Source organism: Brachyistius frenatus, unplaced genomic scaffold (genome assembly GCF_029030835.1).
Source record: "Brachyistius frenatus isolate BFR_SWC_R1_liver_20210118 unplaced genomic scaffold, ASM2903083v1 Contig_38, whole genome shotgun sequence".
NCBI lineage: Eukaryota > Metazoa > Chordata > Actinopteri > Embiotocidae > Brachyistius > Brachyistius frenatus.
Genome location: NW_027210637.1, coordinates 2605799 through 2627500, shown reverse-complemented (window position 1 = coordinate 2627500; position 21702 = coordinate 2605799). Strand labels below are relative to the sequence as shown.

General features: G+C 43.5%; 1 protein-coding gene across 4 annotated transcripts in view; it reads right to left on the bottom strand.

Moving 5' to 3' along the window:
• The window catches only part of fam13b (family with sequence similarity 13 member B), a 72771-nt gene that overhangs the window by 4455 nt on the left and 46614 nt on the right, over positions 1–21702 (bottom strand). Inside the window, exons 8-19 of one of the 4 annotated variants that reach the window (XM_069701787.1) lie at positions 13974–14018; positions 9839–9934; positions 9198–9345; positions 6550–6647; positions 5724–5775; positions 5285–5414; positions 4624–4695; positions 3802–4075; positions 3541–3682; positions 2564–2645; positions 1592–1780; positions 1–176 (exon numbers count right to left, since the gene is read on the bottom strand). The exon at positions 1–176 is cut by the window's left edge and continues 39 nt beyond it. In XM_069701787.1, coding sequence (XP_069557888.1) covers positions 1–176; positions 1592–1780; positions 2564–2645; positions 3541–3682; positions 3802–4075; positions 4624–4695; positions 5285–5414; positions 5724–5775; positions 6550–6647; positions 9198–9345; positions 9839–9934; positions 13974–14018 — 1504 coding nt within the window. The remainder of the gene's footprint in view (positions 177–1591; positions 1781–2563; positions 2646–3540; positions 3683–3801; positions 4076–4623; positions 4696–5284; positions 5415–5723; positions 5776–6549; positions 6648–9197; positions 9346–9838; positions 9935–13973; positions 14019–21702) is intronic. The other 3 variants (XM_069701784.1, XM_069701786.1, XM_069701785.1) reach the window with 3 other exon arrangements.

The following is a 21702-nucleotide window of genomic DNA, read 5'->3' as shown; positions in this document are numbered from 1 at the left end:
TTTGACCTTTCGCTGGATCAGCTCCAGCGTTTCCTCCCTGGTGGGATGGGGACCCTTGACCTCGCCCGCCGCGTCGTAAAAACTTTGATCCAGCGTGGAGCCGAAGCTTTTGGGCAACGTGTTGCTCCGGGGACGAGTTTGAGGGCCGAGCTCGCTCTCTGCACGATGTTTGGCGTCTGAGGAAGGAGGGACACGTCGATGAGGAGGAGGGAAGTAAAGCGAAGGGGGAGACGACGGGGGGAAAAAACAAAACAAAACGTAAAACGTGGAGGGTGGAGCGGGTGAAGTGTGAAGGAAGGAAACCAGGATGAGAACAGAGAGAAGAACACGCATCAAACATCTTTCACTGGACAGCCGGACATGCAGGAGTTTATCAGACAACATCGATGGGTGAAGTGAGCCATCACAAAGAGAGAAGAACATGCTGGGACAACACACCCTGAACGAAAACACAACACCACACCAAGTAAAAACCCAAATACGAAGAGAGAAAAAAAAAAAAAAAAAAATCCTTCCGAATATCTTTATGAGTGTCTATGACTGTGAAATCAGTTAAATAAAGAAGACCGAGGGGCAATCGGATGGCGATAAGCTGTAAAACATTGTGCTGCTGCCCCCTGAATATCGTAGCAGCTCTAGATGAGGTCCGGCGCTGCGTTACGTGGAAATCACACCGTCACTTTGTTGTTTACGGTCAAAAAGTTCAGAGACTGTCCCTGTCCCACATGAAAAGAAAGCAGCACAGCGTTTGTCCAAAACCGAAGAAGGTGCGTCGGGTCAGGGACGAGCAGGTGGGTTTCCTTTTGACATTCGCGGGGTTGTGCACCATGAATTAACCCCCACCCTCCCCACCCCCGGCGGGGACAGACTGTCAACGCGGAGTTCAACTGTGACGTTCTGGGGGAAAACGTTCGGCGCAAACGACCTGAACTGCGGCGCGGCGGCACTTTGGTTCTCCTACATGACAACACGCCCGCTCAGCACGTTCAAAACACACAAGTTTCTCGCTCACGAGAATAAAATTGTTGCTTCCCACGACCTCTGCTCAGCTCACCGACCGCCACGTCTTTCTGTTCCCCAAACACCGGACACAAACCGTTATGTTTTCTCCGTTCAAGTTTCAGGTCTATACGTACCAGTGGTCACATGTCACTCAGATGCTGATGTAACTTGGAATACTTACTAACAGAGCTTGTAGCTTCCTCCTGCTCTGTGTGCATCACTTTCCTGCACAAAAGTCTCTGAACTTTTTGACTGCACCACAAAATTATTGTTCAACTTAAGTTCAATATTTGGTACGTAAACGTATTTATATCCATTTATCAGCTGCATTTTCTTTCCGTATCTTTAATGAGTAAACATTTCGTCAATAAACACCTTACAAGTTACGTTGTTTTTAAATCCAAACCCTACGGCTCTCACACTGCTCCAAACTGGTAAAAGGCGTCTCTCCATTTAAAATCCCGTGCCAACATGCTGATTCAACAGGAAACACACCAAAACAAGGAAGCAAGATGCTCTTCACAAAGCCGCCTCATCGCAACTGTCAGTAGTGTTTGTGATGTCTACTTACTGAGGGGTTTGTACTTACTGAGGAGAAACGGTCTAGAGCTGAGTAGGCCTGAGTAGGGGTGGAGCGGGGGGGTGAGTGTGTGATGGGGAGGTGAGCAGATAGAGGAGGAGGAGGAGGAAGGGGAGGAGGGAGCATGGTGGCGTCTGTATGAATGGAGCAAAGCCTGGTGCCTCAGCGTGCTTCTGGGTAAAAGGTGGTGCTGGCGTCCTGGTTGGCCGATCAGTCAATCAATCAATCAATCGGTCGTTGGGCGATAGGAGGAGGAAGGAGGAAAGTGGAGAGCGGGTGCTCGCGTTATTCTTTTTCAGTTTTGATTTTTGAAACAGTGAGAAATGTTTGGGCCACTGAGCTGCTGTCCCCTCTCAGAGGGAAGCTGGACGAGCGTCCTGGGGTTTGTTCAGTAAGGTGAAACGATGCAAAGGGGAGGAGGATTTCGATACTGATGACGTCAGATTTTTACATCTTAAAATGTGTTTGGGATTTGTTTACTGGCAATGAAAACTAGTTCGTCAACAAACTAGTTTCCGAAAACCACAAATTCTGCCATCTGTTTATGCATAAATGTCAGTATTTGCCAGCGCTTCACCTCACTGAAGGGACTCTGCAGGCAATGAATGTGGGTTCACAAGGACGCGCCAGCACACTGGAGGGTGGGAGCCACGCATGTGAGAGCCACGTCAACCCCGAACATGTGCATGTCTGCTGATGTTTGTTAGAGCAGCACACATGCGATGTTGCTACAAAAGTCAGAGGTTAGGAGTGGGGAGGGTCAAACTGTCCGGCGAGGAACAGGATGGCGCGCAGGCACTCTAACCCCGACACACACACACACACACACACACACACACATGGGCACATGCGCACGCACACGCACACACACACACACACACACACACACACACACACACACACACACACACACACACACACACACACACACACACACACACAAATTGAAGTTGGCAGGGAAAAAGAAGGGAGTGGCTGTACCTTTAATCTGCCTGCGGATCTTCGTCAGGTCGGTCATCCATTTGAGGACTTTGGGGTTAGCTGCCTTGTCTCCGTGAGAGGGCTGCAGAGAGACACCGCAGAGGAGAGAAAAGGTCAAAACATCCAAAAGACTTACGCCGAGCCTTAAATATGCAAAATATTACATCATCGGGATTTGCGACTGCCTTCGGGACTGTGGAGTCAGTCCGCCATGAATCAAACTGAATGTCACCTTGGAGCTACTTCAAATTGCAAAGGCTGTTTCTAAGCTGTTAATAGGCATTTTGAAAAACGCCTCACTAACAAACGTTATCAGTAAAAGCTGCTGCGAACTGGCAGCAGAATCAAACGTGTTGTTGTCTTTCAGCTACATGTTGTTGTTGACAGACCGAAGTCCTCTGCAGTCTGCACTTTTTCAAATACTTTCAATTCATTTATATTTTGGGCTTTTCATTATTACACGTAGTTTTAGAATTTCAGAAAATCTTATAGGCTGTTGCATCAGATCATAAACTCCTCCATCAGATAAATTACTATATGAATAGTGAAAAAACTATATTGTATATAATATATATAGATATATACTGTTTGTATATAATATATATAGATATATACTGTACTGTATATACTGTGCATTTTATATTTAATATTTAATATTTTTACTGCTATTTTATTGCTTTCTATTGTTCTATTATTATCTTATTGCTTCTGTATGCTGCTGTAGCGAAAAAAATGTCCCCTCGGGGATTAATAAAGTAACTCCCTAACCTAACCTAACCTAAAACGGTCCTGAATAAAAGGTCTATAAGTGATTGGACTGTGATTACTATTCAAAATCATGCATGTCAACACACAGATGTACTTAAAATCAATCAGTGATTTACTTTTTTAACCATTCTGCTACTTTCTAGAAAATAGTTTACTCATTTTTCTGCTCACTAACAGTATGATAATACGAGACGCATTTCTAGTTTCACCTTGTAGTTCCTCTCCTTCTCGAACTGCTCTTCGAACTGCTTGATTTTCTTCTTCAGATGCTGGAGCTTCTTGGTGAGTTGGTGGGTCACTGAATCTCCTCCTCTCATCGCCTCTTTGGAGCCAAACGATGCTCGCCTCGGCCTGAGGACACGCAAGCATGAAGTCATGCCAGAAAAACACCGCTGCTCTAACTCGGGCCGAAAGGAAATGACTGCAGGTGAGACAGTAGTCGACACCTGGACGTCCGGGCTTCGTCGTACCTCTGTGCTTTGGTGGGTGAGGTGGCGTCCAGGTCCTGCTGGAGGAATCGTTGGGAACTGTGCGCTCCGAAGTCGAGGAAGCGCCGTGCCAGGAGGTGAGGGTGGGAGCGGGAGGAAGAGGGGGAGTCGTCCTGCCCTCCCTCCCGCTCTTCCTCCTCGCCCTCCTCCTCGAGGAGCAGCGGGGGGAGAGGGACCATGCGGCCGGCCAGCGGGGAGAGCTGCGCCTCGCCGCTCTCGCTGTCGTCCTGCCAGGATTTGAAAGCTGGGACGGGGTCTGCAGAGACGAGGGGAGGACACACAGAGAGGAGTTAAAGGGAGTTCAGGAGGTCAGCAATGGAGGGAGAGAAAATGACATCACTTTACTAACACGCGTGTGAGAAAGCTGCAGCACACAGTATCAGTATTGCTGAGCGTCAGCACTTCGCTAACGAGTGGAGTTGAAGGAGAAAAAGGAGGAGGAGGGTCGTGACAATAACGAGACGGATAGAAGAAGAGTGAAAAGTGCAACCAGAGAGGAGGAAGGCGTCCTGATCAATCTGCCCGGTGAGCCTGCAGCAGGAGGGAACAGTCAAGATGAGAAGAAAACAAGTCTGCCGGGCTGCCTCATTAAAAATCCGATGGAGGGAGAGAGTGTTACACATGCGGGAATTTATTCATGACCAACATCACACGAGCGCATTTTAAAAAGCGAGAATATTTGAGTTAGTTTCCGACACCGAGTTCACGCCAGCAAGCAACCGCCTTCAAAATCCAGTGAGACGGGGGGACGAGAGGAGCGACGGCAGACCGCTGGAGGGGCGCGCACACGTGAAAACTACGTACCTTGGCCTTCCCTTTGCAGGTGCATACATGAGAAGTCGATGGGAGGGAGGTGGAGATGGGAGGGGGGTGACGCTGTTTGGGTGGAAGGAGGAAGAGGACGGAGGAGGAGGGACAGGGAAGAGGAGAGTAGCAGAGAAGAGGAGCGATGAGGTCAATCGTTCGTAACAACTTCACTCACCAGCATTCATTCATTCATTACAGGTGTGTGTGTGTGTGTGTGTGTGTGTGTTTAAATCCAAAACACATGATGTTGAAGTTTTTCATCAGTCACACTGGAACAGAAACGTGGAGAAATGAAGGAGGCAACACGTAAAAGTTTGATAAAATCATAAGAGATTTAAAAATTTGAGAAAAGTGAATTTCAAATTTCAGATATTTTAATTTGGGAGGATTTTTCTCGATTAAACATACAGAGAACAATTAAGTCTGACAGAAAACAGTAATTACACGACGGTAATCATTGCGTCATCCTGGGAGAAAATAACTACAACCTTTCCAAAATATTTTCGGGGATTTAGTGCATTTTGTAAATTGGTAAGTTTAATAAATAAAATGAAACTACTGAATGGGGCTTTTTCTTCTGTGCCACGCTTCAGAATTTTTTCTGAATAGTTGGGCTGCACCGAGCCCGTCTGGATACCCGAGACAAAGGGCTACGTACCTTCCCATTGGTTGTCAGGAAAAAGTTGGAGGTGGGGGTTGTGGCCGGAGTTTGGTTGGCATGGCGACAGGTGGTTCCGGTTGTTCTCGCTGGTGTTGGCGTTCTGGTCACAGTGGCACGAACTCGAGTCCTGGAGGAGGAGACGCAGAGAAGGACGATTACAGTAAATAAGACACAAATAACTGAAGATGAAAGTAGGAAAAAAAAAAAAAAGGCGAGAAAGACAGAAATTAATTAGAAAGAAGCAAAACAAGAAAAAACAAAGCACAGAGGGAATATTCTGCCAAACAGATTGAAAAAAAAAAAATCCCATTTCTAAATTTGTGATTGAATTAAATTAGAATTCGAAAGGCTGCTTTGAAACAGAGGAATCCTAACAGAAAACATTTGGGAGGTAAAACAGAGAGACTGTCATATATTTCCACACACGGCTACTTACACAGGTTATGGTGACAGTCTGCTCCATCGTGTCGAGGGGCTGATTGTCCTGCCTGAAAACAAATATCAGAAAAATGATGCAGCCTTTACCCAAAAGAAAATGAAAAACAAAACAACTACTACTCGAGTAGTGTCTCAGGTGGACGTTACAGCTTAAGTATGTTTTGCTTCAACATCAAGAAGTAATATGTCGGTTATGGATGCGTAGATTATTCTGACAGAAGTGCTCTTTCTTTCCCATGTGCTGACCAGTCACACCACTGAAACCACATTTAGGCGGCGTCAGACCTCGCCTGTGGAAGCTCTGAATAAACAGCTGATGAGGAGTCACACCACAGTCACGCAGCTAAAAATCTTTCCACATGAAAATGAAAACATTTGCTGACAAAGCTGCCGTTTCAACTGCAACTTGTTTTAACTGAATCGGTGTGAAACAGCCTGAACCATTATTACAATCAAACACCGGAAACCTCAGTGACGCCGACTCTGCATTTTAACATCCATAAAGCAGAGGTGTGATACAGCGCCACGTGTTGGAAGTACATAAGAATCCAGCGTGACGTAACACGTGTCGTGCGAGAGAGAGAGAGAGAGAGAGAGAGACGGGAGATAAAGACGCGCTTCAGATGTGGCGAAAAATGAGCTCCGCCTGAGACGGCGTGTCGAAGTGATTTGTAAACGTCGAGTGTCAAATGATCAGTCACAGGAACATCATCCGCTCCCGTTACGAAAAGAAGAATGTCGCTCTGTTTGTGTTGAAACTGAACTCCGTGAGGCTGCTGATGTTTTAACGGCTGAAACCAGAGTCGGAGGATTAACGAGCTCACCTGGCAGTGTTAAAGTTGTTCTCAGCATCTCTGACGGCCTCTGCGTCCAGGTCCATCCCCGAGCTCTCCTCCAGGATGGTGACAGAGTCCAGGGAATTCTGGGAGAAGGCGACAGCAGGAATTTAACATGAATGTGTTTAATGGAAACAGCTCGGACGTTTAAACAAAACTGGCAGAGCAACGCAAGAGACATGAATGGGCAAAAAAAGAAACTGAGTTCAAATGGGAGCGTGACATAAACATCTGCATCCCTATTTATTTCACTTCCTCTTGAGTATCAGGCTGCTAAACGGTAGAAATCCAGTATAAATAGATACTGAAATGTGGCGTCCCACAGACTACTACAGAGAAGCTGCGGCCATCAGAGCGTAAAATTAAAGTTAAAAACTGCAGTTCCTCAAATGGCCTCTTGAGGCTGGACCATAGACTGTATATAAAAGTGGACATAGATTCAGGGTGTGAAAAATGAGGCCGATGCGGTAGCGCCTTTGACTCGGTATCACCGAAGGGCCACCAAGGGTCGGTTCCCCCATTCAACTTCTCTCATGAAATACATAGTCAATACATTTAATCTACAAGTCATTATAGTGTCATTTGCTAAAGACACTCCTTAATATTCGTTTTCTCCTGGTGTAATAATCATCCCATCATTTATGAGATATTAGGCCTCAAACTAATGGTGATGTCGATGTCCACCATGTTGTCTGCTGCTCACCTCTCCGTCTGGACACTAAAAGATGAGAGCCTCCGATTCTCAAGGGAGGAATCAGCATTGAGGGCAATTAATTTCCTGTTGGAAAAATTACTCAAGAGGCTTGGTTCAAAATCAAACAAATCGGACATTTACTCTTGCAAGAAGGAGCAAATACATGCCATCCTCAAATACAGGTGTCTATGTCACTCCTCCTCCTCCTCCTCCGTAGGGCAGCTTTTATACAGTTGACAAACAACTGACAGTCACTCCGATTCCCTTTGTATCTGTATTCATATGGTAATATAACCATATGACAGGGGAGTCGTCAATTAGATGCGGAAAGTAAAACAAAAGGAATCACTTGCAAATAAGACAGAAAACAAGAGACCTTTCGGAGCCTACTTGACAAAAAAACTTTCCGGAGCCACAATGCAAACGAGAGGAAGAGACAAATCTTACTACAAACGTGAGTGCTGAAAGCATGACCACCTATAAATAATGGATGATTGACTTGAAAATTACAAAGACCAAGTGTATGTACAGGTGGTTAAGATCCCTGTCTAACACATGAGGCATCACTGTGATCCCAAAATATGTGTTTTTTTTACCCAAATGTGAAGAAGGTAGGTAGGTAGGTATATACTTTATTAATCCCCGAGGGAAAATTTTTTTCACCACAGCAGCATACATACAGGAGCAATAATAGAAACAATAGAATAAAATAATAATAGAATAGAATAATATAATAGAAAAGCAATAAAATAAAAAATATAAATATAAAATATAAAATGCACAGTACATACAGTATATATACAGTACATTAAATATCTATATATATTATATACAACAAACCAATAAACACAGCCAACATATATATATATATCTATATATATAATATACATATAATATACAAGCAACCAAGAAACACAGTCAACAGTGTTATTGTACTGTGATGGATTTTGCCAGAGGTGAGTTATTGTAAAGTCTTATGGCAGTGGGCAGGAATGATCTCCTGTATCTGTCCTTGTGACAGCGGAGCTGGAGGAATCTGTTAGAGAAAGTGCTCCGCTGTCCCTGCAGCAGGTGGTTGAGAGGGTGGACAGGATTATCCAAGCTGGACAATAGTTTGATCAGCGTCCTCCTCTCCACCACCTTTTCCAGACTATCTGGTTTGTAGCCGATGACTAGATAGTCAGGGACTCAGGGATTTGTCTATCTGTGTATTTACCTCTGACGTAGAGAAGGTGTGAAAAGTTCTCGGCCTAAACCTCAGAAAGAAGCTTTTCACCTCTTTCCCACCAAACGGCACTTCTTTTTGAGTCCACAACGGCCTTATGTGATTCAATTATGACGATATGTTGATAAGAACAAAACGCCGCCTGTGTGTTTTCGGTAGTCCGTGTGCGTCTGAGTCTGTGTGTGTGTGTTTTGTGAGACAGGCCGGTGGTTGTCTCTCGCTCTCTCGCCGCCTCGGTAGAATTCCAGCGACAGAAGCAGAACAAAGATGGACTGTGCTGATAAAATCAAACATTCAGCCTCAGAATGAACCGACACACTGAGACAGGAAGGAGGTTCGCTGTGGGAAATATGCTGCGAGCCCACACAGCAGCTGGTCTGGATCTGGGTATTTTGTGTTGGTCTTTTTTTGGAGGGAAATCTCCATCCTCTGATTTCATTTTCAGTTTGTGTGCGGACGGGAGATACTGTTTTTTTTTGTGGTTTTTTTTTTTAATCAGTGTGACACTCATGTTAAACTTAATGAATGATTCTGTGCAATTTTTGCATGTGTGTTTGTCTAATGTCTAAACAGGTTGTTGACTAAAGCCTTGATATCATGTGTTTACTCTGTGTGTGTGTATGAGTGTGTGTGTGTGTGTGTGTGTGTGTGTGTGTGTGTGTGTGTGTGTGTGTGTGTGTGTGTGTGTGTGTGTGTGCGTGTGCGTCTCCCACTGACCTGCTTGTCTTTCTGACTTTGCTGTATGTGCTGCTCGGTCTGTATGAGTGGGGTCTCCCCTTCAGTGTGGCAGGGACTGTCCTCAGGGTCAGTTTGTTGCTCCTCATCTCCATGGCAACCCCGGTCTGCAGGCTCACTGGGGCTCACCCTGGAAAAAAACAAAAAAAACCAAGAGAAATGTTAACAAAAGAATGAAAGCACCTTTTTATTTGAAATCAAATAACTCGACACTGAATTAATGTGGCTGCCTTGCATGGTAGCCTAAACCTGTCTATGTTGGTATGTAACATCTTTACGGTGTGTGTGTGTAACCCACACTTCCGACTTGACATATTGTTTTGTCTTAACGGGGTGTGACCTCTGAACAGCTGCTGCCCTCAAGACACGCACCGTTTGCTTATCGGCATCGCTGCGTTCGGCGTGTTTACCGGTAACCTGAAACGCCCGGTTGGCCTTGTTTCTGTCGCACATGATGTTCAACATGTCAAATATGTTGCTTTAAAGTCATCCGATGCCACTTTCAACCACCGGAGAATCTGCGTGATGTGTGTTTCTACCATCAGGTTTCGACTACAACGTTTTTCCTACAGGTGTGAAACACACCGGGCCTCATGCTTGCGTTAGTGGTGTCACGCTCTCACCCCTGGCTGTCATAGTTGCTGAGGTCTTGGTCGATGGAGGTTTTCAGATCAAAGAAGTGCTGCTCCACTGCAGCCCTGATGGTTCGCTGGATTATCCTGAGGACACACACAAAAACACATCAGATTAATTTACGTAACCGAGCTTTCTATTTATACATGTTTTTTTTTTTTTTTTTTACTGTGTGTGATGAAGGTTATGTTTGGTTTAGGCTTTTAGGCTGACAGATTTATTTCAAAACAAGATTCAGCCTTGTAAACTGACCGCAGTCTACTGACCTTCAAACGTTTTATTACCGAAGGTATGTTACAAAATTTTGTCCATTTGAGATGTTGGTAAAGTGTTTATTAGAGACTCCGTGTACACCAGACCAGAGCCAAAGGTTTACTGAACTACTTTGGATGAGATCCTGTGACCATGTTTTCTGTTTATTCAGTACTTCTACTCCACACAAGAAAAAAAAAAAAAAATCCCACAAGCACCAATAAAGCTACTCGAGTAAATCCACAAGAAGAAAGTCATAACCACAAGCTGAGCACCAGCACTGCAGGAACATGCTGCTTCAACCCGCGGCGTAACAAGCGGATCAAAACTAACTGATGCCTGGAACTACTTTGATAACCAAAATTAAAATACTTTAGTTATGCTGCAAACCCATTAGCTTTCAATAAAAGGAGAATTCAGTGCTGGAAATGGATAAATTATTCCCGCCCTTGTGCCATAAAACACAAGATGAAAGCACTTTGACACTCCTGTAATAATGCAGACTTGAAAAAAATACTTTGTATTTTCAGAACCTGCACTGACGCCTTATTTGGGAACAAAACGTGTAGCAGTATTTACAAAACTAAAAAGACTATACTATAAAATTTAACTCGAAAGCGCTACAGCTACATGAACCCACAGCACAGCCAACGCAAGTTATTTTCTAATCCTTCATACACTCCAAATTCTTTTTACTGATGAGGACAAATACTTATTATCATGTTTTAACACATAACTGTTATGTCAACGGCTAAATACACTGTAGTTACTATCCTTTGTTCTACAAAGGTTCAGAATTAATTCATGTGCTCCTCAGCTCAGTTATACTGAATCCAGAAAGCTTGTTCATTCATTTAATTAATTTGTTTTCAGACTAAAAGTTTAGCAGCACTCAGTCACGATCTGCATGTTAAACCTTCATTTCTGGAACCACACGAAAGCCTCCTCACAAAATACAACCTGTCAAAATGAATTGTTTGTACAGAAAATGTCTACTAATCAATCAACAGACAAATGATTGGAGCTTAAAATGACTAATGTGTTCATCTTTGCTGAATACAAGAGCATATTTGGCAATCGGGTAAACGCAGTGAAACATTTACTGAACATTAATAATGTATCAAACATTTTGAGAGACTATTAATGACTAAAATGTTTTCTTTTCCAGTCCGAGCTATCTAACAAGTCCTTATTAAGTCAATAACCCGGTCCAGTTCTAATAGGATTAATAAGCTTTAACTGGAGTCGGAGGAGAAGGGAGGCGAGGACGTTGCGGCCTATAAAAGGTAAAGCCAGCGGTCACGCTCTGACCTCCTCCACGCCGACATGCAACGGACGATCCTGCAGGCTCTGCTGAGGTTTAATTCACTGGACCACGTTTTTTTTTTTTTTTTTTTTTTGCGACGACAATGTATTCCTCGCTCATTTACTCCGGCATCTCGCGGTCTGTTAGCTTTGTCACTGCTCCAGCTCAGACAGCAGTGGAGGCTGCAGAGCTGCTAGGAAAAAGACATTAAATGGGAAAACACCCAACAGCTCGCTCCGACTCCTCCACACCAGCTGCTCTCACGGTTCAGCTCTGCAGCGAGTTTCATCTGTTACACCAACTTATTCTCTCGTCTGTACATTTATGTTATCCAACAGATAACGACGTCTTTAAATCACGGTTGCTCCGTACCGCTGAATATTTTAAAATCAGACTGGCTCTATGGAACATATTCACACCAGCTTGGCACTGAAACGTAACTTTTAGTGTCTTTTATGTCCATTTAAGGTAAAAAATAAATAAATTAAAAAAATTAAAAATGTCGGGTTGAGGTGAAATAATTGTGTGCGAGTTGTGAATATATGAACACACACACACACACACACACACACACACACACACACACACACACACACACACACACACACACACACACACACAGACACACACACAGACAGACACACAGACAGACGGACACAAACTGTGCACCACATGTCCACCTTTTGCCTGCAGCTCCACCCCTGCCTCCCGCCGTGGGAAGCCCCACTAATAATAACTTTACATCACACACAAACAGCCATTTCCAGAAACGAACAGGAGCAGGAAAATATGATTTCTTATTTGCAGCACCGTGTCTGCTGCTGTTGTCTACGTTTTTCCTCCCGACAGAGGAGAGGCCTTTGAACACATCGTGGTAGCCGGAGGGAAGAGGAGACATTTATCACACTCAGAGGCACAAGACTGTCAAGGTAACCGAAGCCCTCGCACTTCGAATGCACTTCCTGAAATGATCTTGGGTGACACGGTGAAACTCACCAAATCTCTGTCACTGCAAGTGACATGTTTTTTTCCCTACAAGCAAGTACCACGAGATTCTTGACCAGTTGGAGCTGTGCTTAAAAACAAAATGTTTCTTCTTATTTTGGTGCTTTATAAAATGTCTGCATAAAGTTTAACAGCCAAACAGCTTTTTAAAACCTACAATTCAGCCCACAGGTGTCTCAAACTGTTTAGGACCTTCATCCACCATATTTTTGGTTAAAAATATTTTTTGTTTGTTTTTCTGTTTGTTTTTAAAGTGTAAACTTGCACAATTTGTTTGTTTAATCAGAATGAGCTGATTTATTTATTTAGAAATACAAAAAGTGAGCCAAACAGGCTATTCTTAGCATATTGCAGGAAAAAGCAGCCCAAAGCAACAAAGCTTTTAAACAATTAGCCCATTAATCGATTCGTCAAGGGCCAAAATTGTAATCATTCACTTTATTAATTGGACATTTAAGTAATTTTTCAAGCAAACTGCAAAACATTCCTTAGTTGCAGCTGCTATCTTATGTGAATTTGCACTAATGTGACAGTAAAACTGGATATCTTTTGTATTACTGGTTGAACAACACAATTTCATTAATCAATGAACAAAAAGAAGAGAAAAAATGAATAAACCGTCACACTGTAAAAAAACCAAGACGGGTCTAGACTTAGTACTGCATATGGCTGGATCATCTGAATATGATATCGTAAGAGGGCTTTTAATTTGAAATGAAAACAGGAAGTCCTGGCACTCGGCTGAGCTTTCACACAAATGTTGCATCTGGTCTTAAAGGGTTAAAGATGTCTCACTGTACTTTAAGTACTTGTGATGGAAATGTTGCCCTATTTCGGGACCAGAAATAATATGCAAATGAATCGTTAATGAGAACAACTGCTAGTTTGAATCCTCACGACGTGACTACTTTAATAGGACCGTTTGGTGCATTGTTTTATCACTGATACTTCTGAATTTCCTCACTCCTGTATTACTCCTCGGTCCTGAGACGGCTCCGTGCCCTCGAGCTTTGAGGTCAGTAAACGCACATGAATGCACAACATCAGAGAAAATGATTTTCCTCTGTCTCCATATCAAGCAGTGAGGCAGCAGAGGCCTGACAGTCATGTGATTGCTGAGTTCATGTCCCCGGGGCTCTGAAAGCACCGAGCCTTGCAAAATGCTTTGGTTTAGCTTCATAATCAAAACACTCAACCCTTTCTTTCAAATCCACTCCTCTCGGTGCTGCCTGCACGTCCGTCTTAATTTCTGTTGTTTTATTTAGCCTCTTGAGCAGATGGTCTTTTACTGCCTCACACTTCAGCCAACTCTCCCTCTCTCTTTACACATTATTTGCAGCTTTTCTATCATAATATCCTGATATCACTTGAATACGCAGGAGCTTGATTACAGATTTTTCCCAATTACTCACACATAAAATGAGTTGTCAGACTCAATTGTTTCACAATGTACCACAGCTCAGAGTGTGTAAATGTTTTTTTTTGTGTGTGTGTGTGTGTGTGTGTTGCACGTGTCGTGGAGCTGTGATGCATGTATGAGTGTGCGTGCGGCGTGCACTTACTCTGCAGAGTCAGCGGGCAGGATGGATATGGGGGAGAGGTGGGAGCTGTGGAGTCGGACAAGGGAACAGGACAACATGGTTAGAACATCACGTACTCCTCCACTCACGTACGCACACAAAATGACCTTGGATGGTGTGTGTCGGGCAGCCACAGTCAAAACAGGGAAGAAGACTGAAAATATTTATGCAAACAATTTTTATCTGTGTGTGTGTGTGTGTGTGTGTGTGTGTGTGTGTGTGTGTGTGTGTGTGTGTGTGTGTGTGTGTGTGTGTGTGTGTGTGTGTGTGTGTGTGTGTGCGCGTTAAGAGGAACGGAGCAGAGATCAACTGATGAGTGAGTTTTTACAGTAGAGGTGAAAACGAATGAAACAAAGACGAGTGAAAGTCAGCATGATGAGTTGAATAGAAGATCCCTTGTGCCAAATGACAATATCAAGCAATGTACTACCCCCCCCCCCTACCCCCCACCCACACGGTTTGAGTCAGTGGCGCCACTCTGGGTGGGCAGATTGTTATTTAGGCTAGAGATCTGCTCGACCCTGCTGATCAGATAGAAGGCTGTGTCATGTCATATTTGTTCTTCTGTGTTCCTCCAAAAGCAAGGAAGTGTGTGTGTGTGTGTGTGTGTGTGTGTGTGTGTGTGTGTGTGTGTGTGTGTGTGTGTGTGTGTGTGTGTGTGTGTGTGTGTGTGTGTGTGTGTGTGCGCGCGCAGCATGAAACAGGGAGGCGGCTGAGATGTGTCCTGACGCTGGATTCACAAACACACTCAGCGACAGGAACGCCTGGACTTCAGTTTTACGTAACACTCTCCAACACACACACACACACACACACACACACACACACACACACACACACACACACACACACACACACACACACACACACACACACACACACACACACACACACACACACACACACACACACACACACACATTGAATGCAGCAAGAATTGCTCAGGTAGATCAATAGAGACTGAATTATTAATGGCTGATAGGAAACATCTTCTTTTACCATCTCTTGTTCATCATCGGGGTTATATTCTTCAAAATCAATTCATGGTTAATTCGTATAGTCTTCTTTCACCTCTTTGTACTCCGTCTTTCCCTCATTTGACCCCAACATGCCAAATAAAAAGTCTTCTTGATATCATCACTGCCACCTGCTCATCTTTCTCTCAACTTTCCCTTTTTCTTTCTCCTTCATGTGATCACCTCTTTAATCTCCTCCCCCTCCCTCGTTTCTCACCGACTTTGAATGCAACAACCATCTCACGTTCCCTTTCTGACACCATAACCTTGATGTTGCATGTGTGATGGGAGAGAGACGGACTTAAAGAGAAAGAGAGGTGCGAGCAGATTGAACAGTAAGCCTGCCCAAACAAACAAAAACAAAAAAAAAGACTAATTGTGAGAGAAGAGGAAAAATGAAACGTGAAAACAGACTCCAAAAATTTAAAAAAAAAAAAAAATACCCTGGACATTTTCTTTTCTTCTCTTGCCCATTACATTTGACTGATTAAGTACTTGGATAATGTTGTTTTAGCTTCCTTGGGTGAGTCCAATGTTAATTTTGTCGAGTCACTGCCTGCCTGGAGTTTACATCAGATCCCTTGTCCTGTGAGTCAACACTGCCTTTTAAAGAGGAACGCAGCCTGCAGGGTCCCGTCAGCAGCGACTGTCCCCTCAACGCACTTACAACATCTGACAGCAGCCTCTCCTGCTGAGCTGTGCCCTAAAGGGCCACGCTGGGTGGCTGTATCTCTAACAATAGATCTTTGATGGGGCCCTTATGGGCGTTATACAATTGCCAGAGGCCCCAAGTAGCAAAGATAACATCTAATCGTGCACCTTTTCGCCCCTGAGAAGGAAAAACTACTGTTGGGAGGTGTTTATTACATGTGAAATTTAGATTAAGTCTGGACACTCCAATAAAGATGCAGAAATTCACGTGTTGGCAGGATTTCTCTGAGCTATGTTCAGAAATATTAAGTGTTTAGCTTTGCTGTAGTCTTTGACCTAAAACTAACAAGTGTGTCACTGGAGTTGTCAAATGACGGCTCGGCTCCCAAAAAGTCAGATTAGAATTGGCCCCGACGGCGGACCGAGATAAGACATCTTAAGGAGTCGCAGGTTGTTTGTTGGCAGCAACACTGTAAACCTTTGATAGTGACCTGAAGCAAAGAGTCACTTGGATAATCCCACAGTAGCTAACAAACGGTCCGATTGTTTTCGAGCTTTATTTCGCGAATGATGACGGATGACACATTTTGGCTGTTCACCGATCTGTGTCATCACTCTTTAAAAGGTTTAAATTTGATGTAAAATGAGATTTAAACATCATCATTCACCAATTGCTTTACCACCTATGTCCTACAGGCATCTGCGTAAACTGAACGCTGTCCAGAATCTGTCAGATCGTATCAGGCTAATCTGCAGCCTGCTAACCAGATCCCCGAGCATGATCACTGCAGGAAAGCGGCTCTCCTGCAGCAGGTCACCGGACGCAGGTATGCGTCATCCGACGGCTGGCGAACGCACTTCTGGTTTCATTTCACCAGAAAAGAAAATATGACCTTTCTAAAACAAGTGAAAACAGAACCACGGAGCTGCATCTGACCAGGTTTGATCCATTTTTAGAACCCAGCGATGAAATGTCAACTCAACTTTATGAGGGTAGTAAATTAGTACCCGCATATATTTTGACCTTTCACATATTTATTTATTTAGTCATGTGTTATTTAGATAAAATGTATGATTAGTGCTGTTTAAACATGCAGGAAAAAGCACTAATGGACCACATCATTTACACTTTTACTGCCAATTTACCTTTAAACATGACATCATACCAGACATTTAATGATCCATACTTAAACCTGCCGCTTGGGTAGTTAAACTGTACCAAAGAAAGCTGTTTCAGTACAGTTCAGATCTTATTAGGAACTTGTATTTATTAAATACCATATTTAGTGTCAGTAGTGGAGAGGATGAACTCATTAGGCTTCATATCATCTTTTATTCTAACCTTTTATGTCTCTGGCAGGGATGTAAGATAAAATCATTGAGAAACATGCCCTGCTGAAATATACTGCAGCAACATGTATAAACCTGTTTGAGCTTTTTCTTATTTCCACCCTGTTGCAGCGCTTCAACACCTCGGTCAGTCCAGTGTTCATATTCCGCTGCATTTTCATGTTTGGGCCAAAACAGCCGAGCCGGTTTCTGTAGTTGTGCAAGTACCTGATCACAAATATAAGGCACGAGTGCGTTTCACACGGCTAACTGTGTATAAACTGCAGAGATGAAACGCTGCGCTGGGAGTGTGTGTCAGCGGCCTCCTGTCAGCTGACGAGTGACACAACAACAACAACAACAACAACAACAACTCGGCATGACTGAGGTTTACTGCATCAAATTCACCCCCAATTTTTTTTTTTTTTTTTTTTTTTAATATTTACGACAAGTTCTCCGATGGCTGGACAGAAAGGAGACCGAGGAGATGAATGTGTGAGTGCGAGTACAAAAGGTAAGTTAGAGGTTAGTTGTGATTCCACAGCGGTGCTGTGGAATCACAACTAACCTCTAACTTACATTTACATTTACATTTACACACACACACACACACACACACACACACACACACACACACACACACACACACACACACACACACACACACACACACACACACACACACACACACACACACACACACAAGAAGATGCAGGTCACGGCTCTGGCTCGTTGCCTCCTTCAGACATAAATACAGTGAACCCTCGTTTATCGCGGGGGTTACGTTCCAAATAGAGACCGTGATAGGTGAAATCCGTGAAGTAGTAACCTTTTTTTTTTTTTACAATTACTATACAATGAAATACTCCATAATACATTGAAACCAAAGAACAAAACCTTTTTACAGGCCCAAGCATTTGTTTAACAAATAAAAGTACTGTATAAATGTTTTTTTTTTACAAATAACTACTGTACTGTAAAATTATAATTTTAATCATCAATACGAACTGAAGGCTTCAAATTGCTGAGATCAGCACCGCCCCACTGCGACCCGAGTCATTGGATTAGAACGGGAGGAAATGAAAAATGATTATGAAAACAAATACAAAGTACAGTCGGACAAATAGTGACTCGTGTATTTCACTGCTCTTCTGACTGAGCCGCTGCATCCTGACTCCGCTCTGCAGCGGTTCTTTCTTCTAAAGCCGGCGGTGCAGGTGTGGTTTTTCGAGAGAAGAACATAGTTATCGGTAGTTGTTGTCGCTCTTTTTTCTTCTGGGCAAAAAGATTCTTATAAACCGACATGCCACCATCGATTATTTTTAATTTGGCAAGCTGTTTTACGTACGTGTACATATTAAACCGCAACGTTATTGACAAACAGGTAGAGAAGAAGTGGAGAGACTGTTTAGCCAATCAGAATGCAGAACACAATGCACGATGCAAATCCGTGAAGCAGCGAGACCGTGAAAGGTGAACCGCGTTATAGCGAGGGTTCACTGTACACTTTTTCTGTTTAAGCCGTCCCTTTCCCCTCACAGCACCTCCTGCAACACACCCTCACATGCACCCAGATGATCATGAGCACGGGCATCATCTTACATCACATAAACAGCTCTCCTCGAAACAAGAGGACAATTCAGTCGTTCGTGTCGGGCCAAGAAACCGTCCCAGCGACTCACGACCGATGTTTGCGTTCAAACAGTCCACGACTTCACACACAGTGCAGGTCCAGGACTTAACATCTGTTTGGGTTTCTGCCTCAGTGCTGCTCGTTTGTTTGTTTGTTTGTTTCCATCAGGTGCTTTGCGCAATAAATAACTGATGGGAGCTCTGCTTCATTTATTTTCTCTTTAATTATCCCACAGTCGTTTAGCCGTCTGAGAATAATGATCTATTTTGTTTCGCTGACTCAACAAATCTTCCACGGCAGTCATTTACCTCTTTATCCCACCTTTAATTCCTCCCTCCGTCTGCGCAGTCATGATGAACTAATGCAACACTACTAACAGCTCGCTCTAAATAGTTTCGATTTTTCAGCGCTGGTTGAGAGTCTCAGTTTCTGGCAGCACTTAAAACTGCTGTCTCCTCACTATTTTCATTATAATAATCAGTTAAAACTGGGGATTATGTATTTAATTACTTAACTGTTTAAATGTCAGAATATAGTCAAAAATATCAAAAAATTCTCAAAAGCAAAAGGTGATGTCTCACCGAGCCAATATATATATAATATATTTAATTTTAGGGCTGCAATCAACACTAGCAATGTTGCCAAATCAATTTGCCCATAAAATATTAAAACGCAGTTAAAAAAAACAACAACATGCAATTTCTTGGAGCTCGAGGTCGTGACATAAAAGGTATTTTTTGACCAACATTTAAGACCTTTTCACATACGGCAAAGAAAAGCATCAAATCCTTAAATTTGAGCAACTAGAACAAGAAAAGTTAGAAATGAATAACTTATTAAAATTGTTGCTGATTGATTTTCTTACAATCGACCAGTCTATCATTTGGCTACTCCTTTTAATTATATTAAATGTTTATCTTAATTACATCAAAGAAAAAGCAAATCAATACATCCGAGAGACTGCAACTTGGTGGACTTTAATCATTTATCAATGGGCGGATTAAATTCCTGTCAAGACAACGAATCGATTAATGGACTGTTACCAGAGATTCATTAGAAAGGACGCAATTTGTCCCACTATCAATTCACTAATCCACAAATAATGCCAAATCATCTTCAAATGTTGCTTGCTAAAAGCTTCTTGGAGCACTTTGGGTCTCCATAATATTAAAAAAAAAAAAACAGCTGTTACCTTCTCCTGTTATGAGCGCACCTACATGCTAAAATGTGCACATCTCGCATTTGATTGATGGAGGGTCAACTAACAGAAAAATGCTCATTAAAATGGACAAGTGGCATTATCCTCCCTGCTGTGTCGTAAAATGTTAACACACTTTCAGCCAGCCCTCCTACTTTCTTTTGATTTAGATTGCATAACACAACACCAGCTGTTACACAATGCCGTGGCCCCTTTCTCCTCATCTTCCCCGGGGGTCTTTCTACACAACAAAAGACCCCCCCTCCCCCCAACCCCTCCCTCGTCTCAAACAATCAAACCTCATTTCTCTCCATTATTCCCCGTATAATAATGTTTTTAAACCGGCCAGGTTAATAAGGTTTCCACAAATTCAATTACCCTTTCAAAACTTATTCCATTCATTTAGCTTTTCCCTTTTTCATCCTTCAAAACAATCCAACGCACATGCAGTTTGTTTTTTTCATGCATCTTTCTCCCTCCACTTCTCATCCACTCATTCATTTATCATCCGGCCACATATTTGCTTTCTCCTCCTTCCATTCATTCTTTCAGCCTTCAAATCATTTATTCTAGTCAGACGACAGGAGTTACATAACCCTGATGTTTACCTCTGCAGCAGAATGTCACAGGCCATTCTCATTTTTCCAGCTGTGTTTTCTCTCACTGTGATCTTCCCTTTTTGTTTTCTTTTGGCCGCTTTGATGGCGGAGGATCCAGTGTTCAGTGTGAGGGTTGTCTTGTGTGTCCGGCGGGCTGTTTTCTCTGGTCTCCCCAGCGCAGTCAGCAAGCTAACTGGTAGGTCATTAAAGTCCAGCCTGTTTTTATCTTTCGAACGTCCAGCGGAGAGGCGGCACTCGACTTTTACCCAAACTCTGCACGATTACTGTCTTTCTTTTCTTTTTGCCTGCTAGCCACAAGTCTCATCTCCTGCAGGAGCAGTATCCAGCTGTTAGCTTGATCTTGCTGAACTCAGTCTGTGCTCCTTTCAGATTTCTCCTCTCTCAGCCTTGTATCCAGTGGGTAGGTTATCCCAGTTGAGCACTTTGAGGAGTCAGCGTCAGTACCAGCAGGTCTAGCAGCAGAGCCAGGGTATCGCCAGAGTGCATACTGTGGCGTCCTCTGAACCGGTGTGTGTGTGTGTGTGTTTGTATTCTTGAATGCGTGAACGAGTGTGTGTGTGTGTGTGTGTGTGTGTGTGTGCGTGCGTGTGTGTGTGTGTGTGTGTATGCGAGTGAGGTTGCCTCACTCTGCACTCCTTCTGTAAAAGTGCTGCAGTAAACATCCAGAGCTCTGCTCAAATATACGAGCTTCTGATGTAACCAGGCAACAACCCCAGGAGGACCAATGGGATGGGAGGGGCCGAAGTTAGGAGCCAATTGTAAAGAGGGAATGAGTTGTGTGGGCCAATCTTGAGGCAGAAAGTGGGAGGGGGTTCAATTTTTTTTGGTCCACTTGGTGAGGATTATAAACTCAGCAGTTATTACAGCCAGCCCAGTGGGCTGTGAAATGCCGTGCACATACGCACGCACGCACGCACGCACGCACGCACGCACGCACACACACACACACACACACACACACACACACACACACACACACACACACACACACACACACACACACACACACACACACACACACACACACACACACCTGTGTCTTTTACATCACCCTGTATGAGCCCTCTGCAATGACAGCGTATCAAAAGCATTAATACATTTAGTGATTTACAGACCACTGAGGGAGAGAAGCAGCGACAGTGATGCAGAGAGACAGAGACAACAGGAGAGCAGGTATGAAGGCTAAATATTAAGACAAACAACAGAGCGAGGGGGAAGAAGGCAGGACAGAAAAGGAATAAAGATCCCTCTCAGGGTATCATGA